General features: G+C 41.6%; 2 protein-coding genes across 2 annotated transcripts in view; one reads left to right on the top strand and one right to left on the bottom strand.

The window, feature by feature from the left end:
- Nucleotides 1–22,626, bottom strand: part of cfap43 (cilia and flagella associated protein 43) — a gene marked incomplete at both ends in the record, with an annotated part of 22,877 nt that extends 251 nt beyond the window's left edge. Inside the window, 37 exons of the mRNA XM_083650674.1 lie at nt 125–278; nt 399–479; nt 2,700–2,864; nt 3,474–3,633; nt 3,930–4,042; nt 4,572–4,782; nt 5,529–5,617; nt 5,714–5,800; nt 6,053–6,160; nt 6,614–6,733; nt 6,833–6,961; nt 7,302–7,382; nt 7,516–7,605; nt 8,353–8,559; nt 9,120–9,302; nt 9,937–10,053; nt 10,219–10,323; nt 10,806–10,931; nt 11,313–11,390; nt 12,744–12,854; nt 13,581–13,752; nt 14,576–14,712; nt 15,023–15,187; nt 15,421–15,581; nt 15,988–16,137; nt 16,809–16,912; nt 17,617–17,765; nt 17,910–17,987; nt 18,114–18,230; nt 18,354–18,485; nt 18,632–18,714; nt 18,953–19,100; nt 19,327–19,468; nt 19,793–19,960; nt 20,091–20,187; nt 22,250–22,503; nt 22,598–22,626. Of these exons, the coding sequence (XP_083506800.1) occupies nt 125–278; nt 399–479; nt 2,700–2,864; nt 3,474–3,633; nt 3,930–4,042; nt 4,572–4,782; nt 5,529–5,617; nt 5,714–5,800; nt 6,053–6,160; nt 6,614–6,733; nt 6,833–6,961; nt 7,302–7,382; nt 7,516–7,605; nt 8,353–8,559; nt 9,120–9,302; nt 9,937–10,053; nt 10,219–10,323; nt 10,806–10,931; nt 11,313–11,390; nt 12,744–12,854; nt 13,581–13,752; nt 14,576–14,712; nt 15,023–15,187; nt 15,421–15,581; nt 15,988–16,137; nt 16,809–16,912; nt 17,617–17,765; nt 17,910–17,987; nt 18,114–18,230; nt 18,354–18,485; nt 18,632–18,714; nt 18,953–19,100; nt 19,327–19,468; nt 19,793–19,960; nt 20,091–20,187; nt 22,250–22,503; nt 22,598–22,626 (4,801 nt within the window). The remainder of the gene's footprint in view (nt 1–124; nt 279–398; nt 480–2,699; nt 2,865–3,473; nt 3,634–3,929; nt 4,043–4,571; nt 4,783–5,528; nt 5,618–5,713; nt 5,801–6,052; nt 6,161–6,613; nt 6,734–6,832; nt 6,962–7,301; nt 7,383–7,515; nt 7,606–8,352; nt 8,560–9,119; nt 9,303–9,936; nt 10,054–10,218; nt 10,324–10,805; nt 10,932–11,312; nt 11,391–12,743; nt 12,855–13,580; nt 13,753–14,575; nt 14,713–15,022; nt 15,188–15,420; nt 15,582–15,987; nt 16,138–16,808; nt 16,913–17,616; nt 17,766–17,909; nt 17,988–18,113; nt 18,231–18,353; nt 18,486–18,631; nt 18,715–18,952; nt 19,101–19,326; nt 19,469–19,792; nt 19,961–20,090; nt 20,188–22,249; nt 22,504–22,597) is intronic.
- Nucleotides 22,627–22,818: 192 nt separating this feature from the next.
- Nucleotides 22,819–26,615, top strand: LOC310789488 (glutathione S-transferase omega-1-like). Its single transcript, XM_083651134.1, has 6 exons — nt 22,819–22,958; nt 23,900–24,008; nt 24,161–24,383; nt 24,516–24,617; nt 24,863–24,969; nt 26,099–26,615. Exons 1-6 carry the CDS (start codon nt 22,931–22,933, stop codon nt 26,247–26,249), a joined length of 720 nt encoding a protein of 239 aa, XP_083507260.1. The 5' UTR covers nt 22,819–22,930; the 3' UTR covers nt 26,250–26,615.
- The last annotated feature ends 91 nt before the right edge of the window (nt 26,616–26,706 follow it).

Here is a 26,706-nt window from a genome sequence, read left to right as displayed (position 1 = left end):
TGGATGTATTTTGATTTAAATTAAACTAACTAAATCAGACAAAATAATGCTGCCATGTCTCTTAGAAAGAGCTTTCCCTTTGCGATGTGTGCTCTATTTGTTTTGTAAAATGAGTGTAAGTTACCTGTTGCTTCATAGATATGTTTCCTCTCAGCCACGGTCACTTGCATATCGGCGAGATGCTCGTCTAAAATGTCGTTCTTCTCATCCTTCATTGCTGCCTGCCTCTTAAGCTGTTCAATCGTTTTAATACGATGCTCTACACTCTGTTGATGAGTCTGAAAAGAGCATAATTACATAATACTGTTATTGTTCATATGATTATGAATCAAGTGTAAAAAGTAAACACACAACCAATAATGTAGCTGATTGATTTTGTGTTATTGCTTAGCTGTTACCTTTTCTTGTAAAGCTATGGTTTTCTCCAAAGTGGAAACTTGCTTCGACATGCGGCTTTCATGATCTGCCTCGTTGAGATACTGGAGAGAAGAGGGGAAAGGAGACTGGCATCAAATGATATCTCCTTGAAAAACATTCTAAAAGTGTCTGGAAATCTGTAGGAGCGATGTGACGACATTCTTACGCAGAAAAGTACATAATGCCACTCCAGAATTAATTGGATTGCAGAATGTTGACATGGTACAATATGGTTTACATTACATGGTCATTTCATCCAATGACCACTCCTGCCCTTCGGATGGAAGAGGATGAACGAGATCTCTCAGAATAGATTTATTTTTACTGGGATTTTCCTCCCTCCTAAGGTTTCAGGAGAACCTAAACCACTACAGAAAAATGCAAGTCACACCATAATAGCACCACCTGAAGCTTTTGGAAACAAACACTGTAAATATCTTCTACGCGTGCCACAAATACTCATGGACTTGTTGAGAATAGAGTGAAGGATGACTCATCTGACCATATGGAAAACCACATGTTTTCCATTGCTCAGTCCCCGGCTGCATGTGTTTTATACCACTTCTTAATGTGTAATAAGGGGTTAATGCACTGCAACCCGACCACAGTGTTCCCCTCCCGAGATGTTCAGGATGAAACTGCCTGCTCATCCCTTCAAGATTCATCATGAGTCATTTCACCACACAGCCTGGGAGACATCAAAGTCCAGACATCTCCTCTCAATACCTTATCATCACACATATCCTGGGAGACATCAAAGTCCAGACATCTGAACAGTGGACACCTTATCGATTGGCCCGTGTATTTTATTCGTGATGAGATCCAGCTGTGAGGGTAATAACTGTTTTACATTGAAAATCAATATTGTTTGGCTCAGAGGCATTCACTTTTTCACATGTAAACACATTCTTGTGCTGTAAAACTCCCAAACCTCTTGAATTAAATCGGTTCGGAGTGTTCCTGCGGGGTTAAGGTTAGCACAAGCAGGGGTCACGGCCGTTTCTCATGCTGTCTGCCTCTCACGTCGTTATTCAGTCTTAATTTGGTAAAGGAGGCAAAGCGTGTGACGAGATTTCCCAGAATTTGTTATGGTGACGATAAGAAGTATAAATGTGCACATAGCTTGGTAGTGAATCACAGCCTCCTCTGTCTGTGTGTGTGTGTGGGTAGTGAGGCGTTCAGGCCCAAATGCTGTCGAGTCTATTTTCCCTTACATTTTGAATCAATGTGCAAACACCACCATTGAGATGTAAAGAAGGATTAGGGGAAGTGTGGTATCATTCTAAAGAGTGCGTAAACAAGCCGTTTTTCGTCTGCCTACTATTCAAATTTGAAAGATGTGGAAAAAGTGGCATGGGAAGCGAGCGCGAATGGGCATGTGTGTCTGTGATGACGGATCATCCATCTCTACTTGGGAGTGGTAGCAGTTTTTTGATCGCAGAGCCATTTCATGCTGCCAAAGACCAAATGCCTGGCTTGGCATCAGTGAATGAGGTGTGGCAGTGACAGTTGAAAAGTTCCAGGCAATGGAGAGCAGGGCAACAACAATTCTCAGGTCGAAAAAAAAATTGAAATCAACATGCTATTATTCACTGTATATAAGCCACATAATCATGTTTACCGCTGCAAAAACTTGATTTAGTGGTGATTCACACCAAGCTAGTACACTGATTGAGGTAAAAATATATATGTTTAGATCTGTGAGAGAAGAGAAAGCATTAATCTAACACTGGGGTGGTTTAGGCTTATAATTCAGGGCAGCTGTCATTTGATGCATCATAACAAACTGATAGCAGAATCATTTCAAGTAGATACATTTGGTACTGCTTAGGGCTGGGTATTGGCAAAGACCTCACGATACGATTGTATCACGGTACATTGCGATACAATACATATTGCGATATGTTGCAATACTCCACATAATTTACTGAAAATTTTAAAATAGAGCTAAAAATACAACACGCTGTGTACCACCCAGGTAGTGTAATAATATGTACATCGCTTTATATTGACAACTTAGTGGACACATTTAGTCAAAACTACTGAGTGTTGAGTGTCTTACTGAACGCACTGAAATAAAAAGTATTCTTATTGTGTCACTGAACACACGGCTGTGCAAAAGAGTAGATATGGCGATATATCACGATATTTTTCTGAAATATCGATACAGTATTGCGGAAAAAAGTATCACGATATAGTGCCGTATTGATTTTATTGCACAGCCCTAGTACTGCTCGCCTGAGCGCTGTTCCTCGCGCGATACCAGTTGTGATCACACTCACCTCCTGCAGCTGCTCAGAGAGGCGCAGCATCTGGATGTCCCTGGCCTTGGTGTTGAGGTCTTCTAGCTGCATCCTCATCATCTTGTGCTCCCACTCCTGGTGGATGATGCCCTTACGGAAGTCCTTGCACTCCTCCATGATGGCTATCTTCTGCTCTCCCAACACCTGGCCACAGGGACATGATGATCATTTGTCTGTGGAACACAGACTGATGGGCCACATTAAGACGTGTACATCTTTCCACTCCTTGCATTTGACTGTCACTTGTTCAATAAATTGTAAACACTTTTTTTTTTAATCAACCTAGTTTGTTGGAGTAGTGTTGTATTATCAATGCCCTACCCACATCATTAACCTGGTTTGTTTCACATCGTCATCTGGGAACTCGTTCAGGAAACCATTTAAAAGGGGCAGGCACTTTTCTAAAAGTACTTGGGAGGTGATTGGGTGAACCATCAGTGTATCACCGTCTGGTCGGCGGCGCTCCTTGCTGGCGTCATGCCTAAAACCCGCCCATAGCTGCATCATAAGACACTGATTGGCCAGTGGTTCGCATTCAAACCAATAGATTGGAGCGTAGCAAGATGGATTTATCGTGTGATGTGTTCTCGTGCGAATCCAGCTGCCTCGCAAAGTTACTACATCACATCAAAATGCAAATTCAAGTATGATCTCTTGTCATCTTTTTGTGTATAGATCCAGCATTTGGGCTATGCAGCCTACATGTATGTGCTACAGAGTCCCAGTCCAGTAGTATGTGGTATATAGGCTGACCCTGATGGTTCCGTTGAGGTCCTCCACCACGCTCCTGTGGTGAAGCACAGAGTCAGAGTAGTCAGGAACCAGGTCTGTGTGAGGCAGCTCCACCTGGCCCTGCTTGATCAGCACCTGGACCATGATGTCCTTCAGGAAACGGCTCTTCTCCTTATGCAGGCTGGAATCAGGCAGGACAAGGAAACCACAGGAGGAGAAATCTTCCATAAAGAATACTAACACCATGACCCATTATTATTATTCAAGTGTTGAGCAGTTGTTTCTGGGGTTTTTTTTAGCATCCAGTACATAATACAGTATGAATGCTTACAGTTAAATGTGAGAGGGGCTGAGGTACAATATGTCAAATGCATTAGTATTTAACTATAAATTTGAATGACAAATAGTGGCCTAAGTGCTGAGTAGTCTTGATAGTTGCTTAGTATGCTTTTCTAATAGATACAATCCCATTCATACCCATCAAGTTCATCGGTGAGATTTTTAATTTCCTGTTTCGCAGTCTCGTCGTCATCAACCCTCTTCTGCAGGAAAGCCTGCATCTCAGCCAGAGTCAGAGCCTTTGTTTTGACCTAAAGTGTCCAACACATTATAAAAGAAAATACACAGATACAAATGACAATTTGCTAGATTTGCCTGATTTGTTTAATTGTTGAACTGAACCAAAAGATTCCATGATTTCAGTGATACATTTTTTAGTGATAAAGTGTTGTATTTTCAGTAACTGAATGGCAGTATATCAGATAACCTCAAACATGCAAAGTATTTGAAAAACACTGAAAATATGCAGTGATACAGAACCAGGATTTATAAATTGTGCTAAATATATGGAATGCTATTGTTGATTATACCGAGCATAATTGAAGAATTGTGTGTGTGTGTGTGTGTGTGTGTGTGTGTGTGTGTGTGTGTGTGTGTGTGTGTGTGTGTGTGTGTGTGTGTGTGTGTGTGTGTGTGTGTGTGTGTGTGTGTGTGTGTGTGTGTGCGTCAGTCATCTGGACATAGCGGTGCATTCCATTGGAATCAGTGAAGTTGCTGTTGTATTTCCACAGGCTCTTCTTCACTTTAACTGGTCCAAACATTGAGATGTGCTCTTATTACCTGCTGCTCGCTCTCTACTTTTGCTCTGCGGGCGAGACAGAACCTCTCCCAGATGGACGCCTCCAAGCCTTCTGGCATGTTCTCTGGACCATCCAGCTCCTCCATGGCCTTCAGCATGTGGCTGAGCCCGTCAGAAGGCACCGAGCCACAGGCGGGCCGCTCTCTGAACGGGTCCATGTTGTCGTCCGTCTGGGTCCTCAGCTTTTGAACTCTGAGGCACAAAACACAATTGCAAAATGATTGACAGATTAGATTACAGTACCAGTCCAAAGTTTGCACACACACATTTTTCTTTATTTTTACTATTTCTCCCATTTTAGAATAATAGTAAAGACTTTTCACCACGATGAAATATGACAAATGGAATTGTACAGTGACCAAAAGAAAGTCTCAAACAAACCAAAACTAAATTTATATTTTAGATTATTTAAAGTTGCATCCCTTTGCCGGAAAGGAGAGAAATTCATAGATAAGCATCAACTTTTTATAGCTATTTCAAGCACTATTATCACTATTTCAAGCGTTTGAGCATAAGTCTATAGATCTAAATGGCTTAATGAAAAACATACTACATGGACTGCATACACAGTATATAGCGCTTTTATCCAATGCACTTTACAATACGCCTACATTCACCCATTCATACACCGATAGCGGCAAGCTAGCATGCAGGGTGCTGGCGCAGCCATCGGGAGCAATTTACCAAGGACACTTCAACATGTGGACTGGAGGAGCCGGGGATCGAACCACCGACCTCTTTCATCCAAAGCAAACGACCTCCTGAGCCACACCCGCCCCACACTACATTCAATCAGGTGTGTCCAAACCTTTGACTGGTACAGTGTACGATAACTGTGATTGATCACTCCCATTATGTACTTTTATAAGTAATGCAAATCACTACTACATTTAATGGCATATTATTTTATTGGTAATTAAAATAAAAGTATGACAAACCTGGGTCTACGCTTGTATAGCTTATACAGGTGATCGACAACATTAGCTGGTACATCAAAGAACTCCTTCCTGAATCCTTTGTCAAGAAGCTTTGGGAGACATGGACAATATTACAGTAGCCATCTGTACACAGCCATTTACTGCACAAAGGCCTTCAGACATTTGTATTTGACCACCAGTCTTACTTTGTCCTCAGCTACAATGTTGTCATACGTCTCACGAAACAATTCCACATCGTCTCTGTGCTTCTTGAGTTCTTCCCCAGCTTGATCCTGCCAGAGACATGAATGTGGATGAGACACGAGCAGCAAGTCCTGGAAACAGTCGCAGTCTTGAAGGCCAACAGAATTAACGTGCCGCACAAGTTCGCTCTTGCAAAACACACCTGGTTGGTCGGTTGTTTGGCTGGTTAGAATTTGGAAAAATACCACGGCCAACAACTCAGGTATCACACAAATAACAAAAACTGGAACTAGAAGTCGTAAATACCTTCAGCATTACTGTGTAAGAACTGGGTCGCTCACCTTGTATGCCAACGTTTTTTCCAGTTTGAAGTTGAGCTCTGCCTCTCGATGACGAAGCTCCTCTTCTATGAGGATTGAGTAAACAAGATTGGTCATCTTGAGCTCTTCCTGTCAAATACATCATAAAACAAGATTTGTTTTAATGAGTCGCATATAAACACGAGATACGTTGCATCTTATGGTAAATGATCAGGCGAGAGAGAGAGAAAACCAGTGTGGAGAGAGGGCCCTTTATCTTATCTGATACAAGTAAGAAAAGGGAGACAAGTGGTACAATGCAGATAAAAGTGTGTGTGTGTGTGTGTGTGTGTGTGTGTGTGTGTGTGTGTGTGTGTGTGTGTGTGTGTGTGTGTGTGTGTGTGTGCGCGCGCGTGCGTGCATGCGTGTGTGTGTGTGTGTGTGCACGCGCGTGCATGTGTGTTGGTAGCCTAGGTAAACCCAGCCCCCACGTGACCTGCTCTCTCAGTTCCCAGTCACTAGCCACCTTGTGACTGTAAGCAGGGTGAGCCTGAGAGCAGGTCACTGGGGGCTGGGTTTACCCAGGCTAGTGTGTTGGCTCACCTGGTATATAACCATCTCAGATTTAACTTTCCTCTCAAACAGTTTTATCAGGGTTTCATCAAACCCTTCGGTAGCATCCTTGATGGATGCCTGTAGTTTCTTCATTTCAGTTTCCAGGATCTGGAATAATGGTTTTCAAATTCTCATCACCAGCCAACAGAAGAAAATCATATTTCCCAACATAGACAAATAGAGCTCTAAATGCATTGTATCTGATACCTTTCTGTATTTCTCCTGTTCCTCACTCAGCTCTTTGGTTTTCTTTTCATACTCTTTGTAGAGCTTTTTCTCCACCTCGCTCCACTGAATGTCAGGTTTGGTCAGAACAAACTCAGGCTGAGGGATTTCCTGTGGGCAAAATACAACAGAGACATTGTGCACATGTCATGCTGATTCTTCTAAGTCAAGTGACTTTGCCTAGCAAAGAATTCAAGAAAAAGAACAGCTCATTTTCTTAAAGGGGAAAGACAAGAATTTAAACTTTCTGGTATTAAGTAAGTATTTCAAGTAATTTGGTTGCAATGACATGTGGGATGCTGTGTAAGAAATGACTGCAACGGGTAGGAAAGACTTTTCTTCTTTCTCCCTCTCCTTCCCAATTTTAAATCAAAATTTTGTATTATCTTGGAACAAATTAAATAAAAATCAAATATAAATCCTTTACTAAGAATTTTAATGTTTGACCAACCATTTTCAAGATGTCCTCTTTCTTCACTTCAAGCTCTCCACCCATCATGACACCCAGACCCCTGTCTCTGATATTGTCCGCCTGGAATATAAAGACAAAAAACATGGTCAGTGTCAAGTCAACACTGCCACTATTACTGACTAGTTGCAGGATTTGGAGATGAAGACAAACTGACGTTGAAAAACAAAAACACATTTCTTGTACAGTAGCGTACCTTGGCAGCCAAACGTCTTTGTTCTTCCAACTTCTTCCTCTCCTCCTCCTTCTTCTCCTGCTCTGGCGTGAAGTATTTTTCCACTTTTATCTAGTGGGACAAAGGCATGTGTATCTCTTAGAGCAGCTACGATCAATCATCTTCTATTATGATAGCTCACATGTCTGTTAACAGTCCAAACCAGCAAGTAGTTCAAGATGTAAGTAAGCAGTTTGCTAAGCTGGATGGTAACATTGCCAAATCACCCAGTGTCGCGTTCATACACACTCATTCTTATCGCATCGCAAATGGATACACAGACAGACAGACAGACAGACAGACAGACAGACAGACAGACAGACAGACAGACAGACAGACAGACAGACACTTTAATTTGTTTCCATATTAATGTACCTTTTCCCAATGCTTGATTTCAAAGACTCTTCCTTTCAGTTGAACTCATCCAACCTCTGATAACATCTGGTAGGCTGCTACTGAAACACTATTACGCTAACAGGTTTTTACGGCGTGGCCACTAGGGGCAGAGGAAGAAAGAAAGTGGCCAGGTTGCCGATGATGATGCCATACAGTTCTATGTCCCCACGAAAGAAAGAAAGTGGCCAGGGTCTCCAATGATGTCACACTGATGACACTGAACAATTGTGATGACACTGAACAATTGTGATGTCATCAGTGATGATATCATCAGTGAGTGATGTAATCAGTGCTGTCATCAGTTAGTGATGTCATAGGTGATGTCAGTCGAGCAATTGTGATGTCATCAGTGGCCCCTAGTGGCCACACCGTCAAAACCTGACGGCGTCGAAGGCTTGTTTAAATGTGTCTTGAAGGGGTTACCTCTGAGGGGTCCACAGTGAGCGCCCTCTCTGGCCGCTCGCTGTCTGCCAGGCCGGGCTCCCACAGCGTCTCCCTCGTGTCCAGGTCCGCCATGATCTCCATGATGCGCCTGTTCCTGTCCTTCACACGGCTCAGCTCCTGCTCCTTCTGCCTGTACGTGGCTTCAAATTCAGCGTTGAAAGCCTTCTTGACTTGGTAAATCACATCCTACCAGTGGAACAGAGGTTGCATTACATTCGGAGACTATTCAGCATGATAAAACTACTGCTAGGCAAAATAGAGAATAGGCCAGCAAAGTCAGTTTCATCATTCAAATTGCTTGACTTGGTTTTGTTAATTTGTTGCCAAAATGTTTTTCCTCTTCTCTATTTTTCTTGTGTGTTATTTTTCTTTTCTTATTTTCTTTCGTTTTATTTAATTGATATTTTATTACAATTATAGAATTTAGTTTGGTTCTCAAACTTTTTCACATCAAGGACCCCTCCTAACCTGACACAAATTAGACTACGGATCCACATTTGATAGGATTTTCTCCCAGGGTCCCCCATCTGATAAGATTTTTGCTTTTAGATTAAAGCAAGTGCATGAAACCCATGACCAAAGTCATACATTTTGTCAATGTGTTACAGTGAAAATAAATGATCAGCCTTTTTGCTGGAACCCCCTCAAGGACCACTTTGAGAAGGAGAAGTTCTATATACCGGTAAGCAAAATGTATTATTATCCCAGCTATTATTACTGACAGTTTTGCTGAGACAGGTTCCCACCTGTAGCAGAGAGATCTGGTTGATCTTCTGCTCTGTAGTTTGCAGGCTGAACTGATCATACAGGTAGGGATTCCAACATCCCAACTGAGCGCAGAGACTTCCTGTTAGAGCAGCACTTTCCGCCCCGTGGCCTTCCTCCTCCTCTTCTTCAGCGGTTGTGTTGGAACTCCTCTCCAGCGTCGCCTGTTGCAGTTGAATGTTGGAAGGGAGACACATACTTTGAATGAGTGGGTTGAAATACAAGTGAAAGACTGTGACACTGTGACCATAAGATGATCTATTTGATCCCAAGAATAATTGCAGCTGCGGAGTACTATCGGCGATAACTCTTACTTATTCTAGGCCACAGAGGCATATAATGAAGGAAAGCGTCAACACTGACGGTCTGGAACTTTTTCAATCGTTTAAAAAAGTTCGAGCATTCAAAGGTCAAGCAGCAGACTCCTTGATTCAGAATTGTTGGCAAGCATTAAATAACATTCAAGCAGTAAAAGTTGTTTTGACGTGCATGGGGTCAGCCGCAAAATGTAGCTCCAGGAAGTAAAAACCAAAAAAGTTGTGTTTCACAGATTCTAGAATATCATGCCACTTTTGGTCAGCCTGATGTTTGCATTGTTATGGTTACACACATATGCTGCATTTCTGTTTTTATTTAAAGAAAGTCACCATCTGATCTAAACTCATCACATGTGTGATGTGCCTTGCTCTGCAGTGTTGAACCACAGACTGTGCAGGCCTGTCAAAGCTGGATGGGTGTGGCCGGGTAGCTGGATGGGTGTGGCCGGGGTAGCTGGATGGGTGTGGCCGGGTTGCTTACAGTGCAGGCAGCCTCCTCGGTCTTCCTCAGACTCTGAACACGCAGAAGCTGCTGCAGCTCTGTGTCTGTCCGCTCTCTCGTGGGGTAGTTCTTCACCTCGTGTTCAGAATGGAAGGCCTGCGGACAGATTTGATGAGTTGAGTTGATTTAGCCCATGCAGTCGAGTGCACTACGTTCAAATCATAACATAGTGAAAGATAATGTGCAATGACAACAGAGAACTTTAACTCCTATTCGTTTGACAGCTCGAGGCATGCTCTGTGCTGAAGGAAGCCATTTTACCTTGACAGCTTTGCCTTTGACCGTCATAGAGTCCCAGCATTGTCTCTTGAGAACGTCGTGCAGGAAGCGTTTTGCTAGATTCTCCAGCTCGATTTCATTTCTCACCTAAAAGGTAAACACATATATATATTTTTTTAGATGAGATGAATATGAAAGGCACAATGATATTTGACTATATGTACAGATTTGTCTGTGCATAGATAGATATCAGTGTACGCCTGCATAATCACACCACATAATTTCATCTGTCAGCCTCACACTCTTTTTTGTCTTTTTTGTATTATCATTTGTTTATTGTATTTTTTCTATTGTTTATTATTTATTTATCTTTAAGTAGTTAAAATCTTTTATTTTTATTTTTACATAAGGATCACTACCATCTCCTTACAGCAAAAAAATTAAGATTCAGATTCAGTGTATTTGTGTGTGTGTGTGTGTGTGTGTGTGTGTGTGCTCGTGTGTGTGTGTGTGTGTGTGTGTGTGTGTGTGTGTGTGTGTGTGTGTGTGTGTGTGCGCGCGCGAGCACGGGCGTGTGTGTGTGTGTGTGTGTGTGTGTGTGTGTGTGTGTGTGTGTGCGCACGCATTACCCTAGTAACCTCCTGCTGCCCCTTGGCCTCTAGCCTCCTCTGCTCCTCCACATCCAGGTTGAACTCCTGTTGTTCCAGACGCTCGATGTCTGGGAGCTTTTCATTTTCACGCATCATCTCCTGGATCTGACCATACACAGACAACACAGTTTAGTCAGATTCTTCTAATTCATTAGATTTTTTTTCCAAACACTTCAAAAGCTCCCTGTGGCTCATTGTTGTAATTGTACACCTATCCCAAAAATATCAGTATATGAAGTTGTTGAGGACACGCTTTTAATCCAACCATAAACTAAGCATTGTATTCCTGAATTTCTCCAAGGCGATCAATAAAGTGCTATCTTATCATATCTCCTAGAAACAATGAGTAATAAAAATAGGAAATAATGTCTTGGTAAGTTGAAAATTAAGATGAAGGATCTTGTTGTTTTTATCTCATTAGGATTATTTGGCAAAGTAAAGGATTAATAGACAAAAAACAACAACAAAAACAACAACCAAACTTACAGTGTCACGCAATACTTTGATACTTTTCCTCAAATTTTCCTTCGTGTCATAATAGAGCTGATTATCTGCTTTCAAAACCTGTGGACATAGAGTGACATTTAGTGGCACATTTCAACTTAGATTTATTAGAGTAATAAAGCAGTACAGTCTAGACAGTACACACACATCTGTCAACTTCTCAACACTACTGTTGGCCTAGTAAACACCTATTAGAAACACAGGGATTCAAGTTCTCACTCACTATGACGGATTTCAGTCAATTGGAGTCAGATATGAAATGTGAAAAGTATGTCTATGTTGGAACCTACAGCATACTGATGCAGCCTGGAACACAATCCATGCATCATTGGGTGTTTGGGAACTTTAGAGTGAAATGAGTGTGATATGTACACACTGTCCACCTTTTTACATGAAAACCTATGGGAAACGGCCGCACGTGGGAAACAAATCGGACACCTTAAAAAGCCCGAAATAGCTAAAATAAGCCTGGAAGAATTTTCGGTCAGAAGATTTTTTTTTTTGCTTGAATCCCTGGAAACACCAGAGTGACTGGTAAAATAATTTTGTGCTAATTAGGATAAATTTCCCAACACAGAAAAAAAGGCAAATGATATGTTATCAAACCTTTCACTGCTCAACACGACGCAACTTGAATGAGAGACAACAACAACGTCATCATGCTCACAAATCACTTGAGACAGATTGGAAAGCATGTGGCAAAAGTGGCTCACTCGTGGATGTCGGGGTGAATGAGGTGGAAAACCCACAACACAAAGACGGCCACGCCTTTATTATCAGTTTATCATTATCAACAATGTTATCGGACATTGTTTGTTTTTATAAACGCTTAAATGCTTATCTGCTCTATAGAGGTTTGCCATTGAAACACTGCTTGATACTCTCACACTGTATCAAGCAACGATGAATCAAGGTGATGCATGGAGAAAGAATGTGGTTAAAGCAACACCGGTGCTTTTTCACACAAGGTATTGTACACACACACACACACACACACACACACACACACACACACACACACACACACACACACACACACACACACACACATGCAAAGGGAAAATTCTCCACCAGCGACTTTTAAAGACCCCCTAAAGTCATCTTTTAAGATGTATGTAAAATACTCTACTTTGACTCATAATTTGTGTCTGATATGGTTTTTCCACAAAAAAAGTGAAATTATCTTGTTAAAATCCTTAAAATGACTCCGCCTCCTTCTCCCTCATTAAAACTGCCAGAATCTGTCAATGTGCAAATATTGATGCTTTTTAAAGTTTAACTGCTGAATACTGGACACGGATTGGCTCCAAGTATTTGTGATGTCCCAAGTCATTCTTGTAGGAAATCGCTTTTTCAATGAGCACAGAGAATTGTATGTCACCAGTCACCGCAACTACTGTACTTGTCACTGACCGCCTCTCGCTTGTCATCCAGCCAGGTGGGGTCTGAAGCTGTAGCAGGCAGCAGGTAGGTGTCATTCTCATCCTGCTCTGTCACGTCCACACTCCCTGTTCTGCCATTGGCCTACAGTCAGAGAGGAACTTGTATTAGCACAAGCACCAGTATCAAAATAACACACAGCTGTGAATAAACACACAAACTTGATTTGACACGTTGCTAAAACGATCTTTGGAGGAGAAAGAAGTCTGTGTGAAATCAGTAATAATAAATAGCATATAATAAATTGGTGAAATATGGGGCTGTCATGATGCACATTTTATCTTATGATACCACTTTCTCAATCATATCATAATATTGAATCAAATAATATTGTAATATATTGGTAAGGAATACAAAATGTTGGTTAATGTATGATCAGTGGAACGGTTCATAAGCAGGCTACTGACACAAGCTGGTGAATTAAAATGGTTTAAGATAAGCAATTTTATATGTTGTCCTGCTGGGATGCATCCTTCTATCATATATACTGTATATACCTGCTGCTGTTCAGTATAGGCCATACATTTTAATACGTATATATTATTTTATCTTATAATTGACCGCCAAGTGTTTGATACCAATTAATAGTTTACTCACCTATTTTCAGATCACCTGTATCAGTCAATGAGGGGAAACAAGGTGGGTAAACTACCGTACTCACCTTGTACAGTTTACCTACCTCTGTATTTAACACTACACCCCTGCAACCCTAGTGCAACAATCGGTAAACTGTTATGTGGTGTTAGTTCACTGTGATACAATCTAAATTAAATGAGAATCTACAGTAGTTTGAAGCAGGATATTGATTACCTCCACTTTCTGTGTTTCTTTGGAGCCAGTAGGGGGCGGAGACGCTTGTTCCCAGTCAGGCAAGCCACTGAGGACGAGGTTCTCTGCATTCAATACGTTCTCTAAGTGATGGGCCATAGACTGGCTGTACTGTGCAGCTTTGGTCCCTTTATCAGCACCTGTCACTTTGATTCTTTATGGAACCATGAAAAATTGATTATTACACAGTGAAAGAATACATATATGAAGATATTTGAATATGATGGTCTAATAATGGCCAGTTGATCCACATCAAATTATTTATGAGAGAAACAGTTACAGTGGTAAAGGATATGAGCTTTCATAAACCAAGATTAGTCTCAATGCTTTTCAAGAGGAATCAAGTGGATTTGTACTGTTCTTTGTTTCCTTCTGCTTTAAAAGACTATTTAATTTGTATTTAGAGGACAGAGATAGGACAGGAAGGGTTTGCCAAAAATGGATCACAGCAAAGCTGGAGAAGAAGCAACAAAAGTTGGTAAATCTTGTGTTTAAGGTGCCAGAACATGTCCCTTTAAATAAGTATGAATGAAGAGACTCATATTTACATTTTACAATTCAAGCATTTAGCTGGGATAAGACATAGCGAAAGTAACAGAATATTCTTTTGAGCATAGAATGGAGATGTAGAACACAGAACGAGATAGAGGAATGCTTGAAAAAGAAGTAAGAGATACTTCAAACCCAGAGCAAGCTAGAAGCAAGTCAAGGAAGAGAAAAGATGTGGAATGTGAGAGGGATATGAGTCAGGGGGAGAGAGAGTTCTGTGAAGTTTATTGGAGCTTTGTTTTCCCCAGCTTGTGGTCGTGACCTCTCTGGTCGCACCTCAGCAGCTGTATTTAGTCACTATGTCCCTCACTCCCAGAAGTAAGAGAGAAAAGTACTGTGCATGTCAAACTGTTTACAGTAATGTGTGACATCTCCGTTGAGGCCGACAGTGCCCCCCGGTGTTCAATGTTGGCCGCTTGCTGCTTTACCTGAGAGTGAGATCAGTGCACACAAGAGCTCCGTCTCTAAAGCCTGTGGTGAGGAGTGTCTGGCTGTCTGCGGAGAAGGAGACGCTCCGCACGCCACCAAGACGCAGAGAGTGACACTGTATCTCAGTGTACTGCTCCTGTAGGGGCAGAAATACACTAGCGGTTACATGTTTGGACCACATGCATGGAATATGCTTTATATTATCTTAAAGACATTTTGATATAAAGGCTCATGCTTAAATGCTTGAAATGTGTTTCGTAGACAAATATAAATAGTGATGTTGATGCCTTTCCATCAAGGCAACGGTCAAAATTGATCGTTTTGATTGAAGACTTTTTTGGTCATTGCATGATTCCATTGTGTTATTTCCAAATGGAAAATAGTAAAAAAAAAAACACACACACACACATCAATCTTTGGCGATTTTGAGGAAAGAAAACTCTTACCATGGAGGCGGTCTCTCGGATGCGCAGTAGGCCGTCTCGGCCCACGGAGGCCAGCCATGTGTGGTGGGGAGACAGGAGGAGAGAGGCGGGGCCCAGAGGATGGCCCTTCACTTCCTGCTCTGGTTTCAGCTGGACCGCCTCTCCACTGGACACACGGTGTGTGTCCTGAGAGAAAAAATCAGGGAGTGGGAGCAAAGTTACAACAGTGTCACCTGGTGTTACTACGCAGAACAAAAACACATCTCTAAAGCCGAACACCTTTTGAATTGTTTATAGGAAGCTTTACCATGCTATAATAATAAGAGTTGCAATGATACTGTGCTATGAATGTGTCTGAGACATTTGAGGGTGATGAAGACAGAGGACAAAGCATGATGAGAAACCATGGAGCAGCGAACCTGAGGCAGGCTGAATCGCTGAAGAGCTTTCCTCCTGTGGCAGTAAGCAAAGAACTCACTGACTCCCAGGACACAGGACTGGACCGCATCAGGAACTTTGTATACGGACTCCTGCAGGATCTGACTAGATAGACAACCCCGCAGGTCTACACAACCTGGACCTATTAAGCAGAAAACGAGTGATTGGAAACAATCAAGTTCTCTTTCATGTTCAGTTCAAACAATCCCTGTCCAGTGTCCACAGAGGTCCAACTAACACCCATCTACAAAAGTACTGCAGGATTCTAGCAAAAGTACAGTTGCAATACAAGCAGGCATACAAAAATACACTGCTTTCAGACTGGTTATATAAATTGTTAGTTTTATCCCAGAAACGTGTGAAATCCCTTCTTGAGTGTCGTGCTTTGTTAACATAAACTAAACTAAACTGCTGAACATAAACAACATAAACTGTTGTAAACAGCTATTTTATTGGGTCCCATCAGAAATCCGATTGCAACACAGATCAGATACAGGATCAGTGACTGAGATCCAAACTGAGGTTGTGGGTCGTGCAGTGGACAGTACCTGTCAGGTCCCTGGCAGGCAGCGTGAGCAGCGTGAGCAGGCTCCCCTCATACTTGTCGTCCTTCTGTCCAGTGCACAGTACCAGAACCTTCACCTGGTTACACTCCCTGATGCACTGGCTGGAAAGGGACAAAATGGGTCCAGGAGCAACTGGAAAGAAAACCATGCAACAACAGGAGGCAGGTGAGAGTGTGATCTGTCCTCAAATATTTCAAATACAAAATGTTCTTTCTGAATGATGGCATTTCAGACATGTGAAGTTGATTCTCCATAGGTTTGAGCTATATATAGGGGATGTCATAATTCAGCTTAAAGGAACACTCCGCCCATTTTCAACCAGCTTTGTATCATTAGAACATCAGTAGTATATCAGAAAACTGTAAACGGTTTTGAAGTCTGTCATTTAATTTGACAGTTATTGAGTGTTAAAGTGTGGACCAGTGACATCACTGGTCCACACTAACTCAAATTAATAACTCATTAACTCAAATCAACTCTCAATAACTGTCAAACTAGATGAATGATGAATAGTTTGACAGTTATTGAGAGTTGATTTGAGTTAATGAGTTATTCATTTGAGTTAGTGTGGACCAGTGATGTCACTGGTCCACACTTTAACACTCAATAACTGTCAAAAATTAAATGACAGACTTCAAAACCGTTTACAGTTTTCTGATATACTACTGATGTTCTAATGATACAAAGCTGGTTGAAAATGGGCGGAGTGTTCCTTTAAGTGACCATCACTTCTGATTTGTATTTTCCCTTGGTAGAAGGGGAGTAGTAACATTTCTAAACCACTAACAGCGAAGAATAACTACCTGTGTACCCTATGACCGAAAACCTCTTTGATGGCTTTGCATCCAGTACATAGACGTGTGAGTCTGAGGCGCCGGTGAGCAGGTAGTTCCCTTCTTGATCAAAACTGTAAAGCACACACACGCACGCACGGACGCACACGCACACGCACGCACGCACGAACGCACGCACGCACGCACGCACGCACGCACGCACGCACGCACACACACACACACACACACACACACGCACACACACACACACACACACACGTAAGAAAGCCTGCTTAACCCTTTGAGTGAAAATTTGCTTTCTGAATTGACTGAACAGAAGTGTAACTGCAGTTATATGTGTCAAACAATATTGTCTATAGTGACAACACCCCATGTCTCCACTTCACAAATGCACTAATGACATATGAGATATACTGACATAAGTACAGGTATAAGATTAAAAACTCCATGGTATCACAGTGGTGGAGGCTACTCACTAGGGATGCACCGATCCACTTTTTTCACTTTCGATCCGATTCCGATACCTGAATTTGGATATCTGCCGATACCGATATGCCGATACCAATATTTTTCTTGAATATACAGTATAGGCAAAGATTTGGCCAATTAAATTTTTAAATATACCTTGCAAAAAGCAGACAAAATTAAGAAAATATACAAGGCAAAGGAGGATACTATTATACATGGGCAAATTACGGCCAGCGCTGGAATTGCATTTTTTTTTTTTTTTATGATTCCGATCCGATCCGGGAATTAGTGCCAATATCGGCACCCGATACCGATATTGGATCGGATCGGCCCCATCCCTACTACTCACACTAGGTGATCCACAGGCATGCGGGACAGATGAACCTTGTGGACGAGGTGAGGCTGCTGCTGCCTGATCAGGTCAATGAAGAGGACGTGTCCCGAGACCGTTCCCACCGCCACATACTGCGCCACGGGACAGCAGGCCAAGCTGCTCGCCTGAGCGGACACACAGTGGGTAGTTTGATACATTGAATCTGTCGTTCCTTTATTTGATACCATTTAAGCTATGCTGATGGATTGAATGTGCCAGTGTGGTTAGGGCGACGTGTTTTTTTTGCATTTGTCTGCGGTGAATCTGACCTCAGCTTGAAGAGGAAGGGAGCCAATGCAGAAGCCATCTGCGGACCACAGCTGCAGTTCTCCAGCATCCCTCACTGACTGCAACCAACCAGCAGTAAAAGAAAAACACACACACAACAACAGCACTCAGTGAAGAGAGGATAACACACAGCACCATGAGGTCATGTGATTCTCGTGGACTCTTGACCAACAGTCATATTTTACCACACAAATGTTGTTGTCAGTGTGCAACAAAGCTCCTGCCACAAAGTTGCCGCCGAGAACGTCCAGGACCTTGACCACCTTCTCTGACTGGGTTGGTTTGTACGTGTAGATCTGCCCCTGAAGAAAAAAACAGACAGTAGTGTTAACAGCAGAAATGAAGTATTGCTGTTTTATGGAATGTCATGAACATGTTTCTATCTACAATAGGTCACATACTCTATGGTTAATGTAAGTACTCACCGTATGAGAAGATAAAAGCAATGTTTCATAGTCAGGGGAGTACATGACAGTTGTGACAGGTCCGTCTAATTCCCACGTTTGTGTGATGTCAATCTGAGTGCCTCTGATTCGCAGGCAGTGCACCACACTGTCCTGTGAAGCATTTTTAAATCTCTTTTTTAATTTGAGATAAGTCAGAATATCAGATGTATCAAATTGCAAATTATGTATCTTCAGGGTGCAGAACACTATTCTTTCCCCCTATTTTATTTTTGCATTACATTTCTGAGGTGTTGTACCTTTCCTGCAGCAATCAAACCATTCCTGTGAAGGGCTAAACTCTGGAAGCTAGCGTTCTTGAGCTCAGGAATGGCAGCGGCAGCTGATCCAGAGTGAAAACACAAATCAAATCAGTTGTCAAAGTGAATTGCTGTTGCCTAATAAAATTACTCGCTGAGGCAATACTTATCAGGAACACACACATGTAAATACTATGCCTTTTGAACCCGCATTGTAATAAGATCAAAGGTACTTGTGTGTGTGTGTGTGTGTGTGTGTGTGTGTGTGTGTGTGTGTGTGTGTGTGTGTGTGTGTGTGTGTGTGTGTGTGTGCGCACACACCCGTGGGGTTGAACAGAACGCAGACAGAGAGGCTCTCTGGGTCAATAAGCAGCAGAAAGCCTTGGTGACAGCCCACGTACAGCTCTGATGTGGCTGTCCAGCAGGTGGCAGTGGGAGTCAATCTGGCTCTGATGATGCATGGCTGAGTCTGTGTGTAAACAAAAGTGGAGCTGGAAATTCAGCTCAGTTTATGTTTTGTGCTTTGACGGTATTGGCAGTTGTGTTTAAAAAAAAGTTTTGAATTGTTACTTCCATCAGATTCATATAAGATATGATATGGCTCAATTAGCAAAACAAACAATGTATTCTACTTGTGATGATAGTATCTTTATTTTCTCCTTATTAGTGTATAGTGAGTGACAGAAGGACAGTACCATATTGCTGTCTGCCTTGTCTCCTGTGAGTGCTGAGATGGCTAATGCAGGAATCTGTGGACCAAAATAGCTGTCGACAATTACCGACGGGGGCACCTCTCTCTCAACGTAGGAGCCATCAGCTGCCGGAAGCTCTATCACACTGTAAAACCATAAATAATGCAGTTTGAATTGTTATCTCAAATCTCAGATCATTCATTAACCCATGTGCCAATTAAGTGCAAAGGTTCACAACAACAACAACCCTCTTGGGAATAATATCAAGGTTATCTACTGTATGTTTCTCTTTAGTCGCCATTTCACCTGCTACCAACTAACCTTAAGGACTGAATGCAGGTGCAACAGTTTCCTCTATTGGCTGAATCATATATACAGCTATACAGAAAGTAAATAAATACACAAAGGAAATCCCATGTTATCAGTTGCGATCTGAGCTGCACCCCTGTACAGCATAGCCCAACTTTACCTTGGTTTCATGATATGAAAGCTGTCACTCTTCTCAATAGTCCAAACAGTGATGGATGTCGTCCCCAAAGCACAAATCTGGAGCCAGTTCATCGGGTTGAACACCAAAGAAATGACATCCGTCCCACTTTGTGGTCGTGAACAAATTGGCTCCGCGTTTTCCCAGTTCCTGCATCACACAGTCAGTCAGTCAGTCAGTCAGTCAGTCAGTCAGTCAGTCAGTAGTCAGTAATACAGATAGGCCTACTCAGCCTACATCAATAAAACAGACAGTATGTATACGGTAGTTGATTGCTTACCACACTGTGATCATGTGGTCTGGAAGACTGGAGCAACAACCCAAATAAGGCCCGCCATCACTTAGTGCTAGAGAAGTGTAGTCCAATTGAGCTGTTCCTAGAAAAAGCATCACAACACAAGGGTGAACGTTTTGTATTTAAGTCCACTGATGTGAGTAAATAAGATTGAAATGTTATAATGACGTATACAATGATACAACGAATATCACAATAAAACTATACATCCCTATACAAATATTATAGGAATGTCATAGGAGATTAAAACAAAATACCACTGGTCATGATAAACTCTCTATTTAGCCTACAGTAGGAGTATTAGTGGTCGACTGTGGTCAGCCAATTAATCTGTCACATTAATGGCATTTTGAGAGATAATCGGCATCCGCTGATGCCTGCGCTCACAAGGCTGATAAACAAAACGTGTTTTTCAATGGCCGATGCCGATATTTATAGAGCAGAGTGACCGATGGCTGATATATAATGCCAAAATCATGTTGTTGGTGTTGTTTTTGCATCTGATAAAATACTAATTTCTTATCATAAATAATCTCTCTACTACTGCAATAACAGGAATCTCTGTCTGTCTGTCTGTCTGTCTGTCTGTGTCTCTGTCTGTCTGTCTGTCTGTCTATCTGTCTGTCTGTCTGTGTCTCTGTCTGTCTGTCTGTCCTTCGCATATCTCGAGAACTGTTTGTCTGACCTACAACACTTGGCGGGTATGTTGCGGGGGACCCAAGGAACGGGTCGAACGGGCACTGCACTAAGACACAAAATTGCTGAAAATTTAAGACTAATGTCTCTGCTGACTTCTTTTTTTTTTAAGATTATTTTTGGGGCATTTTGCCTTTATCAGACTGGACAGTAGGCAGAGAGGAAAGGTGGGGAGAGAGAGGGGATGACATGCTCCAAAGGACCTCAGGTCAGATTCGAACCCATGTCGGCCGCGCGAAGGACCAAGCCTCTATGGTATGCATGCTACCAGGTGAGCCACAAGGACATAGTAGATCTGTACTCTGTCCGCACTGTAGTGCACTTATTATTTATAAAGAAAGAAAGAAAGAAAGAAAGAAAGAAAGAAAGAAAGAAAGAAAGAAAGAAAGAAAGAAAGAAAGAAAGAAAGAAAGAAAGAAAGAAATGTCCACGGGGCTCTAAACTACTTCTCCACCTTCCAAAAACTGTCCTGAAGCATTTTTTTTTTATGTTTGTTGACACTCTCAACAGACTCAGGTAGGCCAAATAGCCAAAAGCGGTCAAAGACATTAAAAGTGTTAGATTGGCTATTTGGCTCTAACCGAGTCAGACAATCAATCAGCTTTATTAGCAGCCACCCTTTGTTCCCTTGTTCCCTGTTTTTGTTTTATGTTTCCCCACTTCTTGTACTATTCCTGTGCTTGTATTCTTTTTGATGCTGTTTTTATTTATGTAAAGCACTCTGTGCACTCGTGCTGTGAAGGGCGCTATAGAAATAAAGTTTTACTTACTTACTTACTTACTTACACAAGGTCCATAAATATACAACAATTCAGAGAAGACAGTAAAAACTATAGGCACTTATACCAAGATTTCCACATCTGTGACTGATATCTCACAGCACTAAGACCAGGATTAGTCAGCAGCATAATAATTGCATTCTGAGAAACATTTAGTCAACAAATAAATTTGTACAACAGATTTCTCAAGAGCGCCTGAAAGGTGTTGACTCCTGCCTTGTAAAACAGGTCACTAGCAAGAGACTTACTCCACCTGGGTTTTTTCAGTAATATCCGCATGCAGTCATTATACGCAACCTGAAGTTCACCCACAAGGGGGCAATATAAATAGGGGTGCAGTAGGCCCTAAAGAGATTCATCTTAACATCATCAGAACATAAGTGGACTTTCCTTACTAACATGTTAGGCTGTGCAATGCACATCATAAGATTAGTGTTAAATACATTTTCATATATAGGGTAAATCCAATCTGAGGCTCTGCGGCTGTTCAAAGAAGCAGAACTGCATGCTCTTTCTGTATGAATTAACACAGGTCATACGTTTTAAATGCAGGCTACTAGCTATAGCTAACTGCTACACATTGAAAAACCCATATCTGTCGACCACAAGAGTAGGCTATTAACAATTTTTAAGTGATACTACTGAGCTGAAGGAAAAATATTGCCTTACCTTTTAGTTCACTCTTCAAACTAAGTTCTGAGAAGTTGTACACAAATATAGATGGGGTTAGCTTCTGCTCAGAGAAGGCAAAGATCCTACTATTGCCATTTGCAGTGAAGGCACCAATGCCTCTTCCAGGACTCTGAAGTACCCTTTGCATTTTTGTCTCCAGGTTCAGGAATACAATGTAATTCCCACACGTGTAACAAGCTGTTGTCTTGTCAACAAACTCAACATTGTGGTTTGTAAAACCCTGTGCCCACCTGGAAGAGAAACAACAGAATGTGGATTGACAGTCGACAGTGATTAAAAAAAGAAAAAAAGGGCGTTGGCTATAGTTCATTTTCACGTACATACCTGACTTCTAAATTTCCCACGGTATCCATTTCAACATTAACTTAACGATAAATGTACACTAAAATTCAACAGGCAGATAGATGGACACGAACAGGAGAGCAGTGTGTATCCTTGACAACCTAACAAAACGAACCGCCCTATATAATGCAATGTCATTGGCTGCTACGTTGACTGACACGCCCACCCCGGAAGAGGAGTGCAAATAAAATAATTGAACCATTCCTTTCTCCCGTGTTGTGCCAAAATTTGTATCCAGGTCACTTCTCGGTCTTCATAACCGCCTTGACGAGGGAACCTTTATCTTTGATTTCACTCATCACCTAAGATATAAACATGGCTACTGAGAAGTGTTTCGCCAAAGGTAAGACATACGCTACAACTTCTTCTAACCTAGCTAACGTTGGCATTTACTAGATTTCATTTCAGTTCTCCATAAAACATGATTTGGCATTATGGGAGTTTAGTAGCACTTTCGTTTATCTGCGGAAAACTGAACTTTGTGTTAGTTCAAACCTCTAGCTCTTCAAACTCTGTGTGATAAAGACTCTGTAAACTTGTCACCTTTTTGAAGTGACTTCCCCAAAATAGTGCACTCAAGTGAACCTGTCAACTTTTTCACTCTCCATGAGTTGCAGCTATGCTGGTGGTTAGACTGGGATGTCCTGTAACGTACAGTAAATCCCCCCAAATTACCCATTGTATAATGTCATTGCCATCATGACTGGGCATTTTTGCGAAGTCACTATGATTATGTAACCCAGACCAGTAGAGTTTTTTTTTTATGACCACTGTTTTGTGTTTACATGCTATCCCCCAGAGGGCAGAAGTGGACAGGCTATTTCATGATGATCTTGTGATTTTGGGATACTGCTAAAACTGGGAGAGATGTAATTAGAACAATAGAAGTTGAAGAGAAGGCACCATGAGGCTATACAGAGGGGTGGGGTCCTTTTTAATGCGACAAATGCACATCTTTTATATTTTTTACAATAAATACACACACACACCTCACAAAGTTATTGTGTATGAATGGATTATGTTTTATTAAATTCAAGTACAGAGCCTTCCACATTAACAATGCTGCTGCCTGATACAACCAACAGGCTCGTCAACGCTTTTCCGCGCTGGCCATACGCTAGGTTTCGACCTAGCCTTGTTTTGTTAATCTCTATGTGCATACCTCTAATGGGTGGGGCAGGGTGGGGCATAACTGACCTTCTAGACAACAGTGACCTTGGCAAACATGAAACTACGCGCTCTAGTTGCAGGATCTTGATTATGTGTGAATACATTGTCTTTCAGGAAGTGCTGCACCTGGTCCAGTGGCTAAGGGCCACATCAGACTCTACAGCATGAGATTCTGTCCGTATGCCCAGAGGGCCCGACTAGTGCTTCACGCCAAAGGGATCAAGTAATGAAAATTTACGTTCATTATTATGAGTGTACTAAAGCTGTATTTGAATGTAAAAACACTCTATTTTGTTTACAGATTTTGATTACATTTCCAAATTCAGCAGCATTGTACGATCTTACGGCTGTATAATTTTTAGTTTGTTTCCTCAGGCATGACACCATCAACATTAATCTGAAGGACAAACCTGATTGGTACTTTGAGAAGAATCCTCTTGGCCTTGTCCCAACATTGGAGACACCTGCTGGCCAGGTGATATACGAGTCTCCAATCACATGTGAATACCTGGATGAAGTCTACTCTGACAACAAGCTGCTTCCTTCAAATCCCTTTGAAAAAGCTCAACAGAAGATGATGCTGGAGAATTATTCCAAGGTATGTTATCAAATGAGAGATGCCAAAAGCCAGTTCAAGGCTTGTTGAGCTTATTGCTACTGTTATCATACAATCGTATTCATCATGACATCAATACATTTAATCCATTCTGGACATGTTTTCTTTCTACAGATAACACCATACTTCTACAAGATCCCAATGGGGAGAAAGAATGGTGATGATGTGTCAGCACTGGAAGCTGAACTGAAAGTGAAGTTTGCCCAATTAAATGAGGTACATTATCTTGCCTCCTACTTTCTACATACATGCATGTTTGGTGGATTGAAGATGCCCAGGTTTAAATGAATTAAAATAAGCAGTTAAAGACAATGAATGTTGATTAAGTTCAGTTAGAGAATATTTTATGTTTAGATAATCATTTATGTGAACGTTTTATATTTGCTATGTACGCAGATGATTTACAGTGCTATAGAATGTTTTATACAAGGTTGGTAAATACTTTTTTCTTTCTTTTTCAGGACTTGGTTAATAAGAAAACAAAGTACTTTGCCGGTGATTCTGTTACAATGATCGATTACATGATGTGGCCGTGGTTTGAGAGACTGGAGATCTTTGAACTGAAGCAGTAAGTATTCATTAGATTAGATACTTTATTGATCCTTTGCAGGAAATGACTTTAGGAGACAGACTGACATTGAACATGTAATAGGCACAAGCTGAGATACTGTAACTAAAATACCAAATTGTACTAGTAAGACAATGAAAATATAATATACTGTTTTTTTATATACTGGTGCCACAATATCAGCATGGTTGGCACACCATAAAAATCAATGTACGGTATGTAAATTGATCTAAAATGCTCTGTAATGCATCTAATGTGCGCATCGTGTCATGTCTGTCATTTGGTGATACAGTAGCTCTGTACTCAACCGGACAGTCCACCTCCCGTTCTGAAAACGTTCGTAAACAAAATAAGTTGTGATTATTATAAGAGCCGCTTTCGGACCTACTTCAGGATGTCTGTGGCACACTTTGAGTCCACTTTGAGCACCACACCTGAAGAAGAGGTGGAGAGTCAATTGACCCAGAGCAGAGGCTAGCCGTGCGTGTGAGGTAAAATAATATAAGTAATAACTGAAATAAGTCCAGTTTGAGCAGTGCCAGCAGTGCGCATTTGTCGAGCTGAGTGCTGGTTGGTTCAAAAATGTGTATCAGGAGTGGGATAATTGGAACTGAAGAGGCACAAAGTTAGCACCAGCCACCAGCCAAATGCTGGTCAAATATACAAGTGGCTGGTAGATTTGCTTTACCTGCATTCACTACTAGCCATGTGGCTGGTGGTATTTTTTTTTATTTTGCACCCTGCTTGATAGCCTACTTTTCAATCGGACAATTCTAATGCTGCTCAACACTCAGAAAGTTAACGTGAGTACAGTGACACTGAGTCATCATCCGTTGAGGGGGTCCCGACGCAGCATCGCACCGGAAAAGGGACGGATCGCTGCTGATCGAGGCTGGAGCACACTGCAGTTATTTCACCCCCGAATGAAAGCCGATTGTACCCTTTCACACTGAAGACAAAAGTCAGATGTTAGCGGGTTTTTTGTCCAGTGTAAATGGGGCTTTTCGGGGCTCTTCCTGTCATCATTCCTTGATGACATTTGAAAAGTGCACAGATGTCTTCAGTGTCACTAATGTCCTAAGTGTTCTACTGTCTTATGTGAATGATTTGATTTGCTTGCTCTTCTCAGCTGCCTGGATGAAACACCAGAGCTGAAGAAGTGGGTTGAGCGCATGTTTGAGGACCCTACCGTCAAAGCCACCATGCACAGCATCGACACCTACAAGGCCTTCTACAAGAGCTACATGGAAGGGAAGCCCAACTATGACTACGGTCTGTAGGGAAAAGCCAACTCAACGCTTCAACCGTCCCGTTTTATTTTGTATTCATGTTCTTTGCTGTGGTGATAATCTGGATCACAGGTCTATTTTTCTGGTTTTTTAAGTATTAAGAATCATGCTTCTGTTAAGACCAAGACGTGTTAACGTGTTTCCGTATTGCATTGAAGAGGAAATAATTTAAGGGACCCTGCAGAATGAGCATTTTGTCATGGAATCATCATGGTGATGGGAATGTGGTAAATAATCATGTGATTCACGATTAATATGTGAACGTGTTTTCAATATAATCAATTTTATACATTTCTGATCATTTTCAAAGTGCAGTAATCTTTTGCAATAAACTGGTACATGTAATAGCTCCATGAATGTGGACTTGATTATGCCTGTTATTACCATACACAAAGACTACATTATCCTCTGCTCCCATTACATGAAGTGGAGCAAACGGTGACATCAG

Source organism: Poromitra crassiceps (genome assembly GCF_964638095.1).
Source record: "Poromitra crassiceps genome assembly, chromosome: 14".
Classification (NCBI taxonomy): domain Eukaryota; kingdom Metazoa; phylum Chordata; class Actinopteri; order Beryciformes; family Melamphaidae; genus Poromitra; species Poromitra crassiceps.
This window is presented reverse-complemented; position numbering and strand designations above follow the sequence as displayed.

Excerpts from the sequence above, each read along its gene's own strand:
- LOC310789488 (XM_083651134.1), top strand. The coding sequence starts at position 22,931 with ATGGCTACTGAGAAGTGTTTCGCCAAAG. Across the intron at positions 22,959-23,899 it reads TGAGAAGTGTTTCGCCAAAG|GAAGTGCTGCACCTGGTCCA; the intron begins GTAAGACATACG and ends ATTGTCTTTCAG. Across the intron at positions 24,384-24,515 it reads TGCTGGAGAATTATTCCAAG|ATAACACCATACTTCTACAA; the intron begins GTATGTTATCAA and ends TTCTTTCTACAG.